The sequence below is a fragment of the Conger conger genome, chromosome 7 (assembly GCF_963514075.1).
Source record: "Conger conger chromosome 7, fConCon1.1, whole genome shotgun sequence".
Lineage (NCBI taxonomy): Eukaryota > Metazoa > Chordata > Actinopteri > Anguilliformes > Congridae > Conger > Conger conger.
This window is the reverse complement of record NC_083766.1, coordinates 51,878,147-51,897,944: the sequence shown is the minus strand read 5'-3', so window position 1 is coordinate 51,897,944 and position 19,798 is coordinate 51,878,147. Positions and strand designations below refer to the sequence as shown.

The 19,798-nt window shown below is 40.4% G+C and overlaps 1 protein-coding gene across 4 annotated transcripts; it reads right to left on the bottom strand.

Moving 5' to 3' along the window:
• Positions 1–1,079: 1,079 nt before the first annotated feature.
• Positions 1,080–18,809, bottom strand: LOC133133781 (glucose 1,6-bisphosphate synthase-like). Of its 4 annotated transcripts, none has more exons than XM_061249984.1 (14): positions 18,228–18,809; positions 13,525–13,692; positions 12,510–12,616; positions 11,630–11,714; positions 11,352–11,435; positions 10,282–10,475; positions 9,540–9,729; positions 6,812–6,909; positions 5,945–6,125; positions 5,538–5,631; positions 5,163–5,292; positions 4,452–4,641; positions 4,109–4,242; positions 1,080–3,440 (listed from the first exon to the last, which is right to left on the bottom strand). In XM_061249984.1, the coding sequence occupies exons 1-14, from the start codon at positions 18,327–18,329 to the stop codon at positions 3,338–3,340; spliced, it is 1,860 nt and encodes a 619-aa protein (XP_061105968.1). In that variant the 5' UTR covers positions 18,330–18,809; the 3' UTR covers positions 1,080–3,337. The 4 variants fall into 4 exon arrangements, with proteins under 4 accessions (XP_061105968.1, XP_061105969.1, XP_061105970.1 ...); XM_061249985.1 differs by lacking the exon at positions 18,228–18,809 and adding an exon at positions 15,509–15,795; XM_061249986.1 differs by lacking the exon at positions 18,228–18,809 and adding an exon at positions 14,969–15,418.
• Positions 18,810–19,798: the final 989 nt, after the last annotated feature.

The following is a 19,798-nucleotide window of genomic DNA, read 5'->3' as shown; positions in this document are numbered from 1 at the left end:
AATTTACCAGTGACTCCTATCCACTGTAGCACACACAGCTGGAATAATTTTCATACACCCAGTGAGCACTTTATTAGGTATTTATTAGACTTATTTTTTAGACTTCTACTGCTGTAGCCTATCCACTAAGAGTTATGATGCATTCAGAGATCCTCTTCTGCATACCACTGTTGTAATATGTGGTTATTTGCGTTACTGTCACCTTCCTGTCTTGCTTTATCTAGTCTTTCCGTGTATTCCTTTTCATTGTCACTCAACTTCTGGCTATTTCTTCTTGTTCCATGTAAGTTCATATTTGGTTATTTTACTGTAATTGCAGTGCTGTACAGGGCTTTGTACATGGGAAAAGCGCTTTATAAATAAAATGTGGTCTTTTTATTATCAATTTTCATGGTAGTTTTTTGAGTGAATTCATCAGATGTCACAGTAAAAGGTTGTTCCAAATCTTATTCCAAAGATTAATGGAATACGCAGATACATACAGCAGGGAGCTCAATTCTTCAAATTTACTGTAGGATTAAACTGTGTCAGCATCGAGTCTTATTTAGACATGGCTTGGTAAAAGTCTTTAAATACACACTTCTGTACTCTTTAGTCATATTCTTAGTGGACTGAATATTTCCTAGAATCATATGGCATGGCATCCAGGTCCCTTTTCAAGCATTTTAATTCTGCCACCTCGGTGGTTCCTGAATGTGATTAGTGCTTCCTTCCATTATAATTTTTTTTATATTCTTACCATCCAGTTATTTGGCAGCCTTCCTCACAGCAATGATAATTTGAAACCTTGATTCATCCGTGATTCTGATGGATGAACCCCACCTAGTTCACAGGTTCTTTGTAGGGCAAAGTGGTTCTTAGTCTGAATGCCAGTAAAGTAATAGTTGCTAGCTGAGTTACTCCAAACATCATATTATTTATGACTAAAACATGCATTTATTCCTCTTATTATTTCCTGGTCAAATATTTTCTTTTTTTAAACTGAAACTGTTTTGTTCTGAAATATAACATGGTGATGTTGACTCATTCTTAATGTATGGTGAGTTATTTCTGGAAAAAATCAGTCGTGCCAAAAAAGACACAAAATAAATAGACATTTTATTTACTGTACTATGAAACAGCAACACAATAAAACAATGCCACGTTACAGAAGCATTAAAGCAATAACTATAATAAATTCATCAACACAAAAATTAAGACAACTCTGAAAGAATAAATAAACTAAGAACAGCTAAACAAAGTGAACAAAGAGCGAAAATAGATACAATATTCTGAAGTAATCTCTTACTTGTGAAATCTGGAAAAGTTCATTACAATCACAATCAGCGATCTCTGGACCAATCAGTCTTCAGTCTACAGACGACAGCAACATTTCCTAATCATAAATTTAACTTCACTCCATAAAGTGGCACTTCATCTGCAGGTTCTGTGAACGACAATTCAACTTGTGTTTTATGTACAGAATAATTATTAGCACAAAAGCTATTTGGCAAAAGGAAACTCAAGTTGTGTCCCCTTGCCTGTTTTATCCACCTAATCTTTGACAATAATTTTGTCCACAAAGTGCTTTTGGGCAGAAAATGTAGTAATGTATCACACAAAAAATATATATATAAGGATTGTAGAATGAAATCACGGTTTGCTGTTTAAACAAGAAAGGAATTCAAATGGTTTTTGGTTTCAGCTGACAAAAAATGCATTTTGTAACACTTGCAATGAATGCCACTCCATAGACTACAAGCATTAACGAAACAGTAGCTCACATTCCTGATCTCAGTGGTTTGTACACGGTGGTCTGTTACTATACACTGTGGGCTTCCCTTCACAACACAGCTGACTTAGTTGACTTAATCTCTTTGGTTGCTTGCATGTTCATGCATTAGATGTACATGTGAAAACGGAGTACAGCATGCTTCAAATTGCATTCTTATGTAGTCCAAGCAATAGCTTTTCATTGTCAGTGAGTTTATCTTTTCTCAGAGATTGATGCCAACCTGCCATAGATCTGACATTAACTAATCTGTAATAATAAGAGAGTGATATATAATTCTAACATTATAACTATCATATACACTCAGTGAGCACTTTATTAGGTAGACCTGTACACCAGCTGGTTAATGCAAATATTTAATCAGCCAATCATGTGGCAGCAACTAAATACATAAAAGACATGTTCAAGATGTTCAGCTGTTTTTCAGACCAAATGTCAGAAATGTGATTTAAGTGACTTTGACCATGGAATGATTGTCGGTGCCAGACAGGGTAGTTTGAGCATCTCAGAAACTGCTGATCTCCTGGGATTTTCATGCACAACAGTCAATAGAGTTTGCAGGGAATGGTGCTAAAGCAAAAAACATTCAGTGAGCAGCAATTCTGCAGGCAAAAAAATTCTGCAGTTTTTTTTATTTTTATTTTTTAGATATTTTTTTTCAGCTTTATTGGACAGTATAGTATAGAGAGACAGGAAGAATGGGAGCGAGAGAGAGGGAAAGACATGCGACAAATGTCAGACGGTCGGATTCGAACCGCCAACGTCGCGGCTCGCAATGAGCATGGGGTTAGTGCTCTACAGGCTGCGCCACCGAGACACCCAAAACACGTTGTTAATGAGAGGTCAGAGGAGAAGAGCCAGACTGGTCAAAGCTGACAGGAAGGTGACAGTAACGCAAATTATTATAATAGTGGTATGCAGTGGTATCTCTGTCCACACAATACGTCAAACCTCTAAATAGATCAGAAGAAGACCAATAAGTCAAAAAAATAAATCTAATAAATACCTAATAAAGTGCCAAGTAAGTGTATAACTGCTATATAAAGACACACCCTGAGATAGATGAAAACAAACAGTTCTGGCTACACAGTGTAAAGCACATTTCCACACGATTTGGACAGATAGAGCCATGACACTATTTTTTACCACAAGTGACCATGCTGGTACAGTACATGTACGTGGTTGCAATAAGACAAATACAGAAGAGGTTCACCCTGTATGGATATGCCACACTCTCATTAAAACAAAGCACATTTTTTCCTGAAATAATACTTTCTATTTTTGTATTTTAAGAAATGCACTCTCCATCAAATACTGGCATCCCCAGTCTGATAAATAAAACTAGATCCAGTGAGGTACGCTAAAAAACTAAATCATCCCTAAACACAGAAGCTAGCATACACTTTCAGCAAATGTGCCTGTTTGACAATTACTGCGACACGAGAAATCAGAATGACACACTCTGTACTGTACTCACAGTAAGTGAAAAAGCAGTGGGCGTCTCATTTAAATGCTAGCGACAGGGAACTCGGCCGTTAAACTAAATAATGCACGAGAAGTCTCTCCTCACAGAGATCTTCGAATTAGGTTGTTCTTGTCCGGTTCGAGGAACTCTTCGACCAGTGCATCTGTAACCTTATTTAGCTCCTCCTCCATGCTGGAGATGTCCCTGAGAATACCACAGAAAGTTCATTATAAAAGGTTAAACATAAATAAACTGTAAATCTTGTTAATCTTGTCATATTCAACTCATCTTATCTTCATCACTGAGCCCCTCAGACCTGGGTCAAATATCTTTTGTTTTGGATTCAAATGCTGAGCTTGTCTGGTGTTTTGCAACCTATTAAATACTCTGGCAAATGCACCAGGCAAGATCAATCAAGTGCAGAGAAGTATTTGAATCCAGAACAATTACGTATTTGACCCAGGTCTGGCCCCAATTAGAAAAATGTTTATACAGCTTCTTAAACATTCACCCTCCTCCTTGTCTTGTTAATGCTCATCCATTACCTTATTCTCATTGTTGGGTTTCCAGAAGAAGAACTGATCATAAAAGCAGCTGAACTTGGAAAAAAAGACTAAATCTACAGTATACTACACATAAGTAGTTGTTAAAGCTAGTTTCCATTGCAATGTAAAGGGCTTTGAAATCATGATACGAGAGGCATCAGATAAGTGCAAATTATTATTATTAGCATCAGTAATATGTTGTAGTAGTAATAGTTGTAGTAGTTGCAATAGTAGTAGTAGCAGTTGTAATTGTAGTAGTAGTTGCAATAGAAGTAGTAGTAGTAGTAGTAGTAGTAGCAGTAGTAATAATAGAAGTAGTAGTATTACCTCTTCCCAGGGGGTGCGCAGAACTCAGTGTAGAATTTGATCTTGGGCTCGGTGCCACTCGTCCTCAATGTGGCCACTATCCCGTTCTTGAATGTGAAGGTCACCATCTGGCTGTTTTTTGTCACAGGAAGCACCTACAGAAGCGAAAACATGTCACTTCCTGCTTAGAATGTACAGACAGACGAGCATGGGTCTTATTAGTAATGAATCTCCTACCGCTGCATTACTCACACAATGTAATAATAAAAGCACAATCTACAGCATGCAAGAATACCAGTCAAGAGAATAAATACTACATTTCCCAGAATCCCCCCTTTGTTGGTGTTCCCTACGCTTGACTCACACTTTTCTGGTTGGGTCGGCTGCTGTCATATCCTGTGGTCACGTCCCTGATGTGCGAAATGCTGTACCCTCTGCAGGACTTTGGGTACCCTGCCTCACCCTCCCAATTACGGAGACGAGTGAATATTCTTTTGATAGTTGGAGGGTCACGACAGATGACGTAGGACGTTTTCGAGATGTGTGTACCATAACTGAAAGACAAGCACAGCAGCCGTAAAAAGAAACGAAGCAGGGATACAAGATGTGTCACAGAAAAGACTCACTTCTTCTTGGGTGCATGATAAGTTACAGAAATCACAGGCCTACATTTAAGATTCATTATGATGCCATGCTACAAAGTGCTTTAAGGGAATGACACACCAACCCTAAGGTGAGGTATAGTTGCCTTCAAGCACATGACACTCACTTTAATTGAAACCGATAACAAAGCTTTCAAAGCTCGGCATAACTCATGTGCTAGCTGCATGTAGTTATGTAATCCTCTTTTTTACTTTTACAGTAACCTCATTCGATATATTCAACATGGCGGTTCAATATTTAGGAAAGAAACAGTCCTTCGATGCTCCTTTGGGGGTTGCAATCAGGTAAAAAAAAAAAAAAAGACCAATGCAAGGTTAATTTATTTGAAATCTGTCCTTGTCAATTTCTTTGACATTCTAAGCTACAGCAATTTTTTTTACTAAAAAAAAAAAAAAAAAAATCTGAAACTCACATTTCAAAAATGTTTGCGAGCTGCTGCCTCAGGGTGAGGTTTTTGGAATGGAGGTAGGCCGCCATTTCTGCCACCACGACTGCTGCGCTCACTCCGTCTTTATCACGGACCATGCTGCCACACATGAACCCTGAAACCCAGTGTGTGTGTGTGTGTGTGTGTGTGTGTGTGTGTGTGTGTGTGTGTGTGTGTGTGTGTGTGTGTGGTGTGTGTGTGTGTGTGTGTGTGTGTGTGTGTGTGTGTGTGTGTGGTGTGGTGTGTGTGTGTGTGTTCACGTGAGCCATGACACAGTGAATACAGTGCAGTTATAAGAACAGAACAAAAGGATGACTGAAGACAAGTGCTAGATCACCTCAGCATTACATTCACACGTACCTATAGACTCCTCAAACGCAAACAGCACCACCTTGCCTTTCTTCTCCAGCTCATAGATTTTATTTCCAGTCCACTTGAAGCCTGGTAATGTTTCCTAAAATAAAATATCCGTCATGTTAAATGGAACCAACACAAAACAACAGATTAATGTTCATACTCTAGCCTGAAAACATATACAGTATAAAGCCTTGATAGAAGCTAGTTAACATCCTCCCTGATACATTTTCATGGACTGTAGAAAAATCGTCAAATGCTAACAGATATTGTGTACTGATGAATGCAACAGAAAACAACAGTGATGCTAGCTAAGAAAGCCCACTGAAAATAAGGCACTCTTGCAAACACCTTTGCATTTTCTTCCGTTGCATTCAATAGTTCGAATGGCTTCTTCAATTTGAGAAGTGTACCTCATACTGGAACCCCTCCATTTGTGCGAAGGCCTGGAGGATTTTGGAGGAGACCGTTGTGGCCATCATGCAGACCCTCTGAGTGTCGTCTGGGTCCGGGTGCGTCTCCCTCCAGTTAAAGAGCATCCACCAGCCCAACAGAGCGGCCAGCTCATTTCCAGTAAATACCCTCCACTTACAACTTCACGGCAAACATGAGGAAAAAGACAATGGGCAGAGAGGGTCAGAAACAGTTCATTAAAATGGCCAAATCCAAACCAAGGAAAAGAAAACCATGCCCTTAAAATCTGTATGACTATCACTGTCATTATCACGAATAAAGCATGAGTCAATGACTTGAGTCAGACATGCTGTTTGGCTTTTGAATGGCATATCGGTGAAAGTCAATCCTGGAAAATGTGCTATATGAACCATGAGGCCACAACAGAAATCAATGCTGGTGGTTCTGCTGGTACAAATGAAATCAATGGCAATCACCCATATGCTATATCCTGGAGGCTAAGAAATAGTAACATGCACACAATTTGAACTGTTCAGTGTCAATGTTACTGATTACTGTCTTCATTGTAGTTCATACAGTTCTATAACTGTATACACACATAATTCAATTTGGAGATGTACTCTTTTCAGACCTGGCCTAAACACACATTTTACTTTCATGGTGAACAATTGTTTTTCCAAAGAAATTCTCAACAAAACATTTTCCCCCAAAAAAGGTACAGTCATGAAATTACTTTTATCTGAATAGTGGTTACAGAAGTGTTTTAAAATTGTTAAAAGTTGTTGCAGGTATTTTGCTAAAGGGCGAAAGTATTTCATATAACCCATTTTACTAATGGGTCTGATTGATATGCTATGCTAACATACTTGTCATATTGCTCGGCAACAGCCAAACGATCAGCGTCAGGATCAGTTGCCAGAACTATTCCGGCACCTTCTTTCTCAGCCAGGCGAAGAGAGAGCTCCTACAAGCAAACCAAACACAAGAGACTAAACGACAAACATTCAGATAATGCGTGTGGTGGCAGTGTACAGTAGCATAACTGTTTGGGGCCTGCACTTGAATCTCAAATGTTGTGTAACCTTAAGCAGGGTGCTTAACGCGAATTGCTTCAGCAGAAATATCCAGCTGGATTAATGAGCTGTGTGTAAATTGTCATCTGTGCAAGCCTCTGTGGATCGGACTACCTGCTAAAAGCATCCTACAGTAAATTAGCCATTTAGCAAATTAATCTAGGCACACCCAGTACATTATATTATTTATTTGTTAACAAAATGCCTTCATCTAACACTTCCATAGCTCATTTGTTATACATTCTAAAGAAAAATAAAGCAACTAGCTTAGGGTAAAATGGTTGTTCCCTATACAGGAACTAAAGGAATGTTTGTTGACAGGCAGAATTTTTCTTAAATCTCTTATTCAGTTCCAAATAACAATTTAAATCTAACAGCTAACTCTGGTGCATTTACATGAAAATGTTGATTAATGTACACTGTCCCTGATAAATAAAATAAATGAGAAAATAAATAACATATAGACATACAGTCAGGTCCATAAATATTGGGACATCAACACAATTCTCATCATTTTGGCTCTACACCACCACAATGGATTTGAAATGAAACGAACAAGATGTGCTTTAACTGCAGAATTTCAGCTTTAATTTGAGGGTGGTTTACATCCAAATCAGGTGAACGGTGTAGGAATTACAACAGTTTGTATATGTGCCTCCCACTTTTTAAGGGACCAAAAGTAATGGGACAAACTAACAATCATAAATCAAACTTTCACTTTTTAATACTTGGTTGCAAATCCTTTGCAGTCAATTACAGCCTGAAGTCTGGAACACATAGACATCACCAGACGCTGGGTTTCATCCCTGGTGATGCTCTGCCGGGCCTCTACTGCAACTGTCTTCAGTTCCTGCTTGTTCTTGGGGCATTTTCCCTTCAGTTTTGTCTTCAGCAAGTGAAATGCATGTTCAATCGGATTCAGGTCAGGTGATTGACTTGGCCATTGCATAACATTCCACTTCTTTGCCTTAAAAAACTCTTTGGTTGCTTTCGCAGTATGCTTCGGGTCATTGTCCATCTGCACTGTGAAGTGCCGTCCAATGAGTTCTGAAGCATTTGGCTGAATATGAGCTGATAATATTGCCCGAAACACTTCATCCTGCTGCTTTTGTCATCAGCCACATCATCAATAAATACAAGGGAACCAGTTCCATTGGCAGCCATACATGCCCACGCCATGACACTACCACCACCATGCTTCACTGATGAGGTGGTATGTTTTGGATCATGAGCAGTTCCTTTCCTTCTCCACACTCTTCTCTTCCCATTCTGGTACGAGTTGATCTTTGTCTCATCTGTTCCAGAACTGTTTTTGAGGCTCACCAATGATTTACATCTTGTGGTGAACCCTCTGTATTCACTCTGGTGAAGTATTCTCTTGATTGTTGACTTCGACACACATACACCTACCTCCTGGAGAGTGTTCTTGATCTGGCCAACTGTTGTGAAGGGGTTTTTCTTCACCAGGGAAAGAATTCTTCTGTCATCCACCACAATTGTTTTCCGTGGTCTTCCGGGTCTTTTGGTGTTGCTGAGTGCATTCTTTCTTTTTAAGAATGTTCCAAACAGTTGATTTGGCCACACCTAATGTTTTTGCTATCTCTCTGATGGGTTTGTTTTGATTTTTCAGCCTAATGATGGCTTGCTCCACTGATAGTGACAGCTCTTTGGATCTCATATTGAGAGTTGACAGCAACAGATTCCAAATGCAAATAGCACACTTGAAATGAACTCTAGACCTTTTATCTGCTCCTTGTAAATGAGATAATGAGGGAATAACACACACCTGGCCATGGAACAGCTGAGCAGCCAATTGTCCCATTACTTTTGGTCCCTTAAAAAGTGGGAGGCACATATCGAAACTGTTGTAATTCCTACACTGTTCACCTGATTTGGATGTAAATACCCTCAAATTAAAGCTGAAAGTCTGCAGATAAAGGATGTCTTGTTCGTTTCATTTCAAATCCATTGTGGTGGTGTATAGAGCCAAAAAGAGGAGAATTGTGTCGACGTCTCAATATTTATGGACCTGACTGTATGTCTATATGTTATTTATTTTCTCATTTATTTTATTTATCAGGGACAGTGTACATTAATCAACATTTTCAGTTTCCACATCAATGTAAATGCACCAGAGTTAGCTAATATGCGTTTAAATCAGGGGTCGGCAACCATGGTCCTGGAGAGCCGCAGGGTGTGCTGGTTTTTGTTTTCGCCTTAATACCAGCAACTGATTCATACCCAAGAAACCAGGAGAGGGCAATTAACTGAGTAATCAACTGCTTTAATTGATCAATTAAGTGCTGAGTAACAACAAAAGCTAGCACACCCCGTGGCTCTCCAGGATCAGGGTTGCTGACCCCTGGTTTAAATTAATAAGCATTTCCATTTCATTTTCAATGCAAATGACAAAGTTTAAAAATATTTCATTCAAAATTGAACTGCTCAAATACGAACTACAAAAGCTGGAATTCTGTCATTGGTGTCAATCAGAGATTGAGAAGTAACTGCATTTTCTCACCAAAACGGACTCTCCTTCCTCAGGATTCGGGCAGCTGACAGTGGAAAATTCTGGGTCGGGATCCTTCTGCTCCGGCACGGGAATGGGAGGGGGAAAGCCGAACGCTCGGAAGGCCAGCTGGACGTACTTGTGCCCAACGCCATGGAAAGCAGAGTGGACAAACTTCAAGGGCGAGTTTGTGTTCAGCTCTCTACACAAGCAAAAATAATAATAATGTATTATTTCACTGAGACTTTTATCCAAAGTGACTTGATTAGACTAAGCAGGGGACAATTATCCCTAGAACAATGTAGGGTTCAGGGCTTTGCTCAAGGGCTGAACAGCTGTGTAGGTTGAATCGTGGCTACAGTGGGGCTTGAACCACCAGCCTTCTGGGTCCCAGTCCCTCACCTTAGCCTTAGGGCTGTAGGCTGTCTTTAACCAAAATAAGACAGCAGACAGAATCCCATGTAAAAACCCATGATTCTGTAACTTGTAGAACCCCATTTAGCAGCAATACACTGATATAATTGTTTTCAGTAGGAGGATTAGTCATGTTCTAATGTTAGACAGACCTGGATCGAATCCGTAACCATTTTGGATTAAAATACTTTTCCACGCTTTATTGAGCTTGGCTGACGCATTGGCTCAATTGCACCAGGCAAGATCAAACGGGCGTAGAAAGGTATTTGGCCCAGGTCTAATGTGTAAAGCTATATATACAGCTTTTGTTGCCGTTTTACTATTGAAGGGGTTCCAGTACCTGTGAAAACAGACTGATTTCAGCTCCTCCATGTAACACCTGCAGATCTCCTTTAAGGGATCCCTCCTCAGTGGGCTGCTGTCCAGCTGATTCACATTCCAGGACTCAGTCCAGGGCTCCGTGCTCTCCTCAATGCACCGGAGAATCTCCTTATCGTGGGGCGAAGAGATCTGGGCTCCATTCTCCCAGTAGACCTGGAGAAATGTGGTCAAGACATTAAAATAGTCAGAATTCATTAAAAGCTCATGGGCCAGTTTCACAGACATGGACTACATAGAGTTTTGTATGGGGAATCTCCATGAAAAATTTAATTTAGTCTATGGACTAAGCTTAATTGTAATATCCAATGTAATACTGACAGCTGACTTGACTTATTATTCACAGGCATGAGATCAGGGTCAGGTAATTCTACCTTCATATTATTCTATGCTTTTGTTCATAACAGTTTAATTTGTTCAACTTTTTTATTTTTCCTGGCTTCTAAAAGAGTTAAACATATTAAGAATATGTAATGTAACTACCTCAGGTCTGATGAGATTATAAGTGCAGGCTGCCAACACACATGTACAGTGCCATGAAATAGTATTTGCCCCATTCCTGATTTCTGCATTATTGTATATTGGTCACACTGAATGGTTTCCGATCTTTAGATGGAAAAAATGTAAACCCAACCAATCTGTATGAATTATCTGCAAAGAAGAATGGGCCACAGCGATGTGAAAGACTGATATGAAATTGTTTGGTTGCAATTATTGTTGCTACAGGTGGTGCACTTAGTTTTTCAAGGGGGTGATTTGAGTGTTTGATAGCTTTTTTCATTAAGGAAATTAAACAGCCATTTTAAAATGTGTTTTGTGTTTACTCTGGTTTCCTTTATCTAAAATTACATTTGTTCTGAAGCCATTCAGTGTGACAAACATGCAACAATAGAGGAAATCAGGAATAGTTTTTCACTGCACAGTAAATGGCACTAGCGTGTTTATCAATGGCAACGTCAAGGACATAATGATGTAAGCAGCGTACGGAGTAGAAGGTTAAACCGCAGTGCGACACACGTGGCTGGAGCACACCTTGTAGCCGTTGTCCTCTTTCGGGTTGTGAGAGGCTGTGATCATCACACCTGCAGCTGCACCCAGCTTTTTCACCGCGTATGGCTAGAGGGGAAGACGCACAAGAGCGGGCGAATGAGTCATGGAAGGAGTCACATGACGCAGCCTCTGGATAACCTTCCAGCTGCAGACTTACGTAAACAATACTTTCCAATATGACCCAGTACAACAGCTGCTATTAAAAACAATGCCGTCACAATTACAGACCTCCATAGGAACGCATGCAGTGACAGACTTACCACGAAGGGGGTGGGAACATATGAAGAGAAGAGATAGACCGGGACGTCTTTACAAAGCATAGCTGCAGCAGTCAACATGCCAAGCCTGGAGGGGGGGAAACAGGGTTTGTCCTGAATCATTTGTGTGAATGCAAATCATAACATTTCAATGAACCGGTGGTGCGACATCTCACTTGTTGTGACTGAACCAAACCAAACCACTTTCCCCTGGTGTCCTTTTTCTAATGCCTATTATTTCCATTAAACATTTCCACAAATTAGATATGCATATTACATAATACGTTCACATATAATTGAAACATCTTCTGTACCCTGTTTGTGTATGAAGCAGAATTATTATGCATTTACAATCACAAGAAAATAATATCACCCCCGTTCCACTAATTGCTTTTCCTGTCCCCAATGTTTACGGAAAGCACAGTACAATAAAAGAGCAATCAGTGCTTCCACAGAACCCAAACATTGGCCCCTGGTAACCTATTGAGCATGCAGAGAACCTATAAAGAATATGCCCAAACAGAGCAGCACAGCATTGCTGTAAATGCAATAGTAGAATACATGGCAAAGCAGAAATTAAGAAGGGCATGACAGGGCCTGTGTTCCTTAGCCTCAAGCTTTCTTAACAAACATCCCAGTCCCAGTTGAAATACATATTGAAATGCACACCCATCAACGCATAAGCACACGTACACGCATGCACACATGCACACACACAGATAAGAATGCATGCAGAACTCTGGGCTGGTATTTTTGGCCACGCTCCCACGGCCTATTTGGGGGCAGTACAGCTGCTAAATCAAGTGGCAGCTTCACCCAGGAGTCACTAGGCCAAGCCTGCGCAGGTGGGGGTGGGGGGGTGTGTAGAAGGGGGGGGCAGTACCGTTCACTGTTGCAGCTGCTGGCTTCCTGTCCACGAGTGTCATAGCCAACCACGAGGCCTCTGCTTTCCAAGTCAGGGAAGCACGTTGCCAGATACTTATACAAGCCCTGTGGGAGAAGAAGAAGTGGCACCAGGACCCTAAAGACATCTTACATTTACATTTTAGTCATTTGGCAGACGCTTTTAATCCAAAGCGACTTACAAGTGCAAAGACGAAAGTCCAAAGCACAGGTTCACAGCATTTCCCATTGCAAAAGGCTGAGATTATACAGCACATTGAATTATACATTCGGTTAGTGCCATTTAATGTTCAATTCTGTGTTGCGGCAAACTGTGTGTTTAGGTTTCCGGAGTGTTTTCACCTTATGTTATCTCCTGCACTTTAGCCCATTTTATGTCAGGTTGTCATTGTACACATGAACTCAACTGACTGACCTGCGGGTATGATCCCGTCAACCTCACAGGCTGCTGTTTGTTTGGCTGATAAAAATGAATTTGTTGGTTAAAGACAACCATTATTTAAAGAAGACTATGGATGCACATAAATTCCAATGACAAATTCTGCAACACAATCGCCGAAAGAACAAGAACATTGAGCGTGTTTAAAATGCAATGGATCATTGCCAGCAATTCCATCAACAGTTCCTACATTTAAGCGGTGCAGCAGGCGTTTGGCTCGTTTAATGGATTTTCGTAATCCGCTTCATTTCACTGCTTCACTGGCAGCATTCAGTAGTCAGGAATCTGGAATAGTCCATCTGGCATCCATTTCATAATCCCCGTCCCAAACCAAAACAAAAACTACTCGAACAGACAAAAGTAACAGATGTTTGAAACTTCACTAACTCAGTGGCAGACTGAGGGACATTCCACCACAACACTCCTTTCAGTGTTCAGCCATTTTGAGAAAGCTGAGAATCGGGTGAGAATCGGGTGAGAATAGGCGAGAATCGGGCGAGAATCAGGTGAGAATCGGGCGAGAATCGGGCGAGAATCGGGCGAGAAGGCCGCAGACCTGTGTGGACTGAATGACGGTAAGGTCGTTGATGAGGCTGAAGCCGGCTCCCATGGCCGCCCGGAGGCCTGCCGTCCCGAAGCTCATCCTGGAGCACAGCCTGCGGCGCAGCTCCTCCAGACGGCCCTCCTGCAGCAGGACCTCCACCTGGGCCCTTGTCCTGGGGTTCTGGGTGAGACGCATGGGCGGGACAGCACGTCAATACGGACCGCTCAGACCGGGGGAGTCTGACTGCAGGCCCAGAGGGCCACACCGCCTGCTGGTCTACAGTAATTAATACATTACATTATATCATTGTTACTTAGCTGAAGCTTTTATCCAAAGTGACTTACAGTTGATTAGACTAAGCAGGGGACAATCCCCCCCCGGAGCAGTGCGGGGTTAAGGGCCTTGCTCAAGGGCCGAGCAGCTGTGCAGATCTTATCGTGGCTACACCAGGGATCGAACCACCAACTTTCCAAGTCCCATTAGGCTACAGGCTGTCCCTGCCCCAATAATGAGAATGAGTCAGTGGTGTCCACACCGAATAGTCCACACACCTCAGTCCAAACCCCTAAATCGGCAGTTGATTGGAGGGAAACAAAAAATCATGTCGTTTTCTCTGATCATGGACAACCAACATGGCGTCATTACTGTGTGTTCCCATGCTCTAGACTACTGATGTCCGCTGCTTTAATCTAATCTAATTTAATGTCATGGTTGTTACATTATGTAGACTCTCAGGATACAATGTGAAATATGAAACCCTCAGAAGAACACTTTCAAGAACCACTGACAATCAAAGGGATAAATAGTCAGTTGCTTCCTTCATCCTCATCTGCTTCAAATTCTATACTGGTATAAACAGAGGTGGAAAATTTAGCTTTGTAAAAGAAAATTCCTCCCCAGTATTTTCCTCCAGTCACCAGGATTTGCTAATTAGCACAATTCTTCAACCAGGAGGTTCAACTAATTAGTAAAATCAGCTGGCTGAGATCATAGGTGGAAGAAACACATGGCAGGACTTTCTGACCCCTGGACTTTCCACTGATGGGTATATAGTATTTAATTATCTGACACCTAATACTTTATTGGTATACATATACTTCATAATCTGGTACCGCTGTTGAGAAATATCACAGAACACAACTTCAATTCTCCCTCATTCGAAAGGTATTGCATATTCATTGCATATTCCTTAAACACCCCATGCAATTGATATTATTGTCATATTTTAAAAATTATATTGTATATAATGTATAAAGATAATACATACACTTGCTATTCTAACATGAACTGAAAGTAAATTACTGAATGATTTAATATTGATCATTGAACACCCAATTTATGACATTATCAACAAGTTGATTGACATTTTCTTTTCCCCCAATCAGTAGTGACACAAAACTCGCTCATTGATGTAGGAGCATTACATTATATTGCACTTTTATCCAAAGCAACTCACAGTTGATTAGACTAAGCAGGGGGCAATCCCTCCAGGAGCAATATGAAGTTAAGGGCCTTGCCCAAGGGTCCAACAGCTGCATTGATCTTCTCTAGTGATCTTTTCTACTTTCTATTGTGGGGCTTGAAGCACCAACCTTCCACATCCCAGTCAAGCACTTTAGCCACTAGGCCATAGGATGCCTTTGTGTGCTCCTAAAAACTCATAGACAAATGTTAACCTAGAGCCCTGCCATAGGGATGACCTCAACTAACACTGAGGCAATTAAATAAAGATACCTACAGCAAATGGAGGATTTAAAACAGGGAGCACTGGAACATAGCCAAAAACATCATTATCAAAACTCCTGCTAAACTCGGGCCTGCTTGTCTGGATCATATTACAAAGCAAATCTCACATGAGGTATGACACACGATATTGTACAAATTATGGAAATCCATTCATTAAAACGTTTGGGACATTTGATTAAATATTTGATTGCTCAAGAGTTATCAACAATTATGTTCTTATCAAGAGTTAAGCTGGTTTTACCAATGGTACCTCTAAGAAGTCAAGTGTTCGGCTCAGCCAAAGAGGAGTGTCATGCCCTGGATCTCAGGCCCTTTGACATTTAAAGGGAGGAGGTCAGTCAGATCATCTGCCTATATATGCCTGCAAAACGCCCACAGTGCCATAGAACCAGCCTGGCTCTAACAGTGAGGATCAGACACAGACTGGATGTAAGAGAAGAGGCGAAATCCATATCAATACTGAAAAAGGGCATTAAAAAAACAGTATCTTAAAATACTTGTCAAGTGATACCATCTTGTCGTGGCTGTAATTTATTCATTGCCACAGGAGGTCTGAAATACTCACTGACGTCAATGAGATCAAATCAGACATTTTGTGTTTATGGACCAGAAACATTTTATGGTGGCTAGTATATTATGTAACCTCACAGGGCATAATATAACATATGATCCCCTGAGAATACGTTCAAGGACCATTGACAATCGGAGGAACAAACAGTCAGTTATTTATGGAATTCTAAGATTACATTTCCTTCATTCTCAGCTGTACACTTTGTATTCAAGGCCTAGAAACGCAGTCCATGCCTCAAGCTGTGGAAGGTGTAGGCTATATTGCAGAATTTGGCATAGAGACCTGAAGATATTTCAGGTATGTGTGAGCTATGTTCACCCAAAGAGATAAAGCACATAAATAGATGGTTTTCAGACAGTCCTTTTCAGTGGTTTTCAGAGTTCACTATTTTGCAATGCCACCCATTAACCCTTTGAGAAGTATTCTTCAGTTCTAGAAATCCATGGATTTGATTTCACAAGTAGTGGTTGCTACAGCAGCATTAAAATGTTCAGGTAAGAAGGTTCCATTCACATATTTCTGATGTTAAATTAAAGGGTTCACATTTGGGTATTTGTCTGGGACAGACACAGAATTGACCAACTGCAACAAACTTAAATTCAGAACATTTAAGTACAGACTCTCGTAGAACGAGAACAGCAGTCCCAAATCTGTGAGATTAAGAACATCCACTTCAGGTCTAAGAGTCCTTGATATCCTTGTCCAAAAACATATTTGTGACTGTTCCCAGCTTGCTGTGGACATGTGGCAACAACATCAACTGAAACAGATAGCAACAACAATTCATAACACGGCATAGGGGTTGTGAGAGATAAGGAGAGAAGCTTCTATGCTGTAGAAATGGTGTGTCTGCATGTGTGCGTGTGTGCGTGTGCGCGCCTGTGTGTGTGTGTTTGTGTGCGTGCGTGCATGCGCAACATGAAACTGTCTTTCCAACAGATGTGACCAGCCTTGATAAATTACAGTAGATTGGGATTTTCAAAATAAAATCCTCCCCATTTCTCGTAGGTATACAATTTGTGCTAGCAAAACATTATGCCATCTTCTCAAGCAAGCCGATAACAGTGAAAAGTATCCGGTTACCTGGGATTATCATTAGAAAGCAGCATGGCCTGAGACAGTAGCCAATGATGACCAAGCCCTACCCCTGTTGAGTAATGGAAATGCACTGGGTGATAAGACTTGGAAAGTGTTGGCAAGACACTTCATCAGTTCCGATAAAAGCAGAGTGCCATGCTGAAGCACTGTACATTTAAAAGCATGTGTTCATTTCACAATGTGAGCCACTTATCTTCTGCACCTTGCACAGCAAGAGCCATGTCAAGACCTTAATAATTGCTTTTATTCAACTGCTTTCCATCTGTGAAATAGGTCAATTAGTGCCATCAGGACACAAGTGGTGAACTTCGACCTCCTAAAAACACAACATACAATGAAGTCTATTAAGGATACTCATGGCCCATATGACAGCTTAAATTCTAAGGAAACCCCATGCAGCGAATGATTACTCCTCTCTGAATATTTGAAGACTGAAAATATTTTACCATATACAATAAAAACTTTGGTGTATTTCATAGAGATTATCGCAACATCAGCAAAAGAGCAGCAAATGCATTGACTAGTTTTGGTCTTGTTATTAATCTACAAACTACATTTCACAGCGTATAACACAGTTTATGTAAGGTATGATTTATACATTCAACAGTGGGTGCACAGATAAAGGTTGGTCAAAAATTAAAATTTAAATTAAAAAATAAAAGTACAAATAATCCTGGTAGAATACCGAAGACCATACTGCTCAAAAACAAGGCTACAGATGTCAAAATAATCTGAATGGGTCATCATATAATGTAACTAAACATATAATCTAAAATATTAGACCAAAATAGACAAAATTGTATGCTATAGGAAGCATCTATGCCCTACAAACAAAATATCAGCTTATGGGGAGTTTTTTTTTTTTGGCCCTCCTAAAATCAAACAGGTGTGACCTGCCAGGAGGTTGATCTAGCACTCATGGTTGTATTCACATCTATAATCATCACAATTTTACCCAATATCTGACATTGTTGTGTACCTGTCATACTAACATTATTATAATATATAGTACAATAATGATTATTAGTAGTAGTATCATTAGCCTATTAGCATCATTACATGATACAAATAGAAGGGTATTCATAAAATGGAGACAGGACATAGAATAGCATGTCATAGGCTATTCTATGTATTCAGCAACGTAATTTCACCCACGTTTAGATATTACTTTGTGACTTCGCGCATGTGTGAATTCACTGGTGTCTCATCCTTATTCACTAAACACACTGAATCAGCCCACTGTTCTTAAACTGAAACTAAATCAACTGTACCACCAAGAATGCATACGGCAACAACTAACCTTGTCCCATGTTATCCATTGATAAATGGCTTTATCCAGCTGAGGATCTCCAGTTGAATGACAAGGCAGGTTGGCGTTGAGGTCTCCCACATGATCCCCCATAGCGAACAGCTTTCCAAAAGCACGCAGCAGTTGGTGTTCAGTCGCAAAGCACGAGCGTACAGGTAGCTACCTAGCTGGCCACAAAGTCTATCAACTAATTAAACTTTAATATTTGTGTCACTGAACCAAACGTGGCCCATTTTTATTGTCCTAAATTATTTCAGTGATATCTAGCAGGATGCGATGACACCCAATTTAAAGTACACCGCAAATGGTGCCTGTTAGCTATATAAATGACTACAGAACAGCCGACAGTCTTGCATGCAACGTAGTTTCGTCTAATCGAAGGTAAGGTTACTTTCTAGCTTGCGAGCTAGTTGCAAGCGCGATCATAAAAACTCAACTGTGTACGTCAACTGAGCTATATGCGCAGATAATTCCAAAAAGTAATCCACACCCTCTTTTAGGATCAAAACATTGTAATGGTATTCAATACTTGCTGCTTGATACCCTCGCTTAGCGACTGGGCACGCACTTGGACGCTTTGCGCAGTGCCTGCTGCAGCGTACTTTGACAGCCAGTAAACTGGCTTCTGGGAAACGTAGTTTTCAATTCTGAGCACATGCAACCACGCCCACCAATCCTTTCACAGCTGGGTATGAAATGTGCAATTTTGCTATTCATGACGAAATACATTCTTGTGCTTGATAAATATAATTATGATTAATATATCATTATATATATATATTTAAAATCAACTGTAATATAGTCTAATCAACTGCAAAACCAACCTTATTACAGACTAAGCAGGGGGGCAATCCCACCTAGAGCAAAAATATTTATTTTTTGCAATAATTGCAATAATATATATATATGCACACACAACACACACTGAGCACTTTATTAGGTATTTATTTTACTTCTTTTTTTTAGACTTCCCTGCTGTAGCCTATCCACTTAAGAATTATGTGTTGTGTGTTCAGAGATGCACTTCTGCATACCACAGTTATAATGTGTGGTTATTTGTGTTACTGTCACCTTCCTGTCAGCTTTGACCAGTCTGGCCATTCGCCTCTGACGTCTCTCATTAACAAGCATTTCTGTCTGCAGAACTGCTGCTCACTGGATTTTATATTGTTTTTTTGCACCATTGTTTGAGACTCTAGAGACTACTGTGCGCGAAAATCCCAGGAGATCAGCAGTTTGAGATACTCAGACCACCCTATCTGCCACCAACAATCATTCCACGGTCAAAGTCACTTGGATCACATTTTTTCCCCATTCTGATGGCTGATGTGAACATTAACTGAAGCTCCTGACCCATATCTACATGATTGTATGCATTGCACAGCTGCCACACAATTAGCTGATTATATAATCACATGAATAAGTAGGTGTAATACAGTAAAAATGTTCCTAATGAAGTGCTCGGCAAGCGTATATATTACAAATAAATAATTGATTATTGAAACTAATATAACCTAATATAGGTCTCAGTTGGTCAAATGCAGCGTGCTTAGGATACTTGC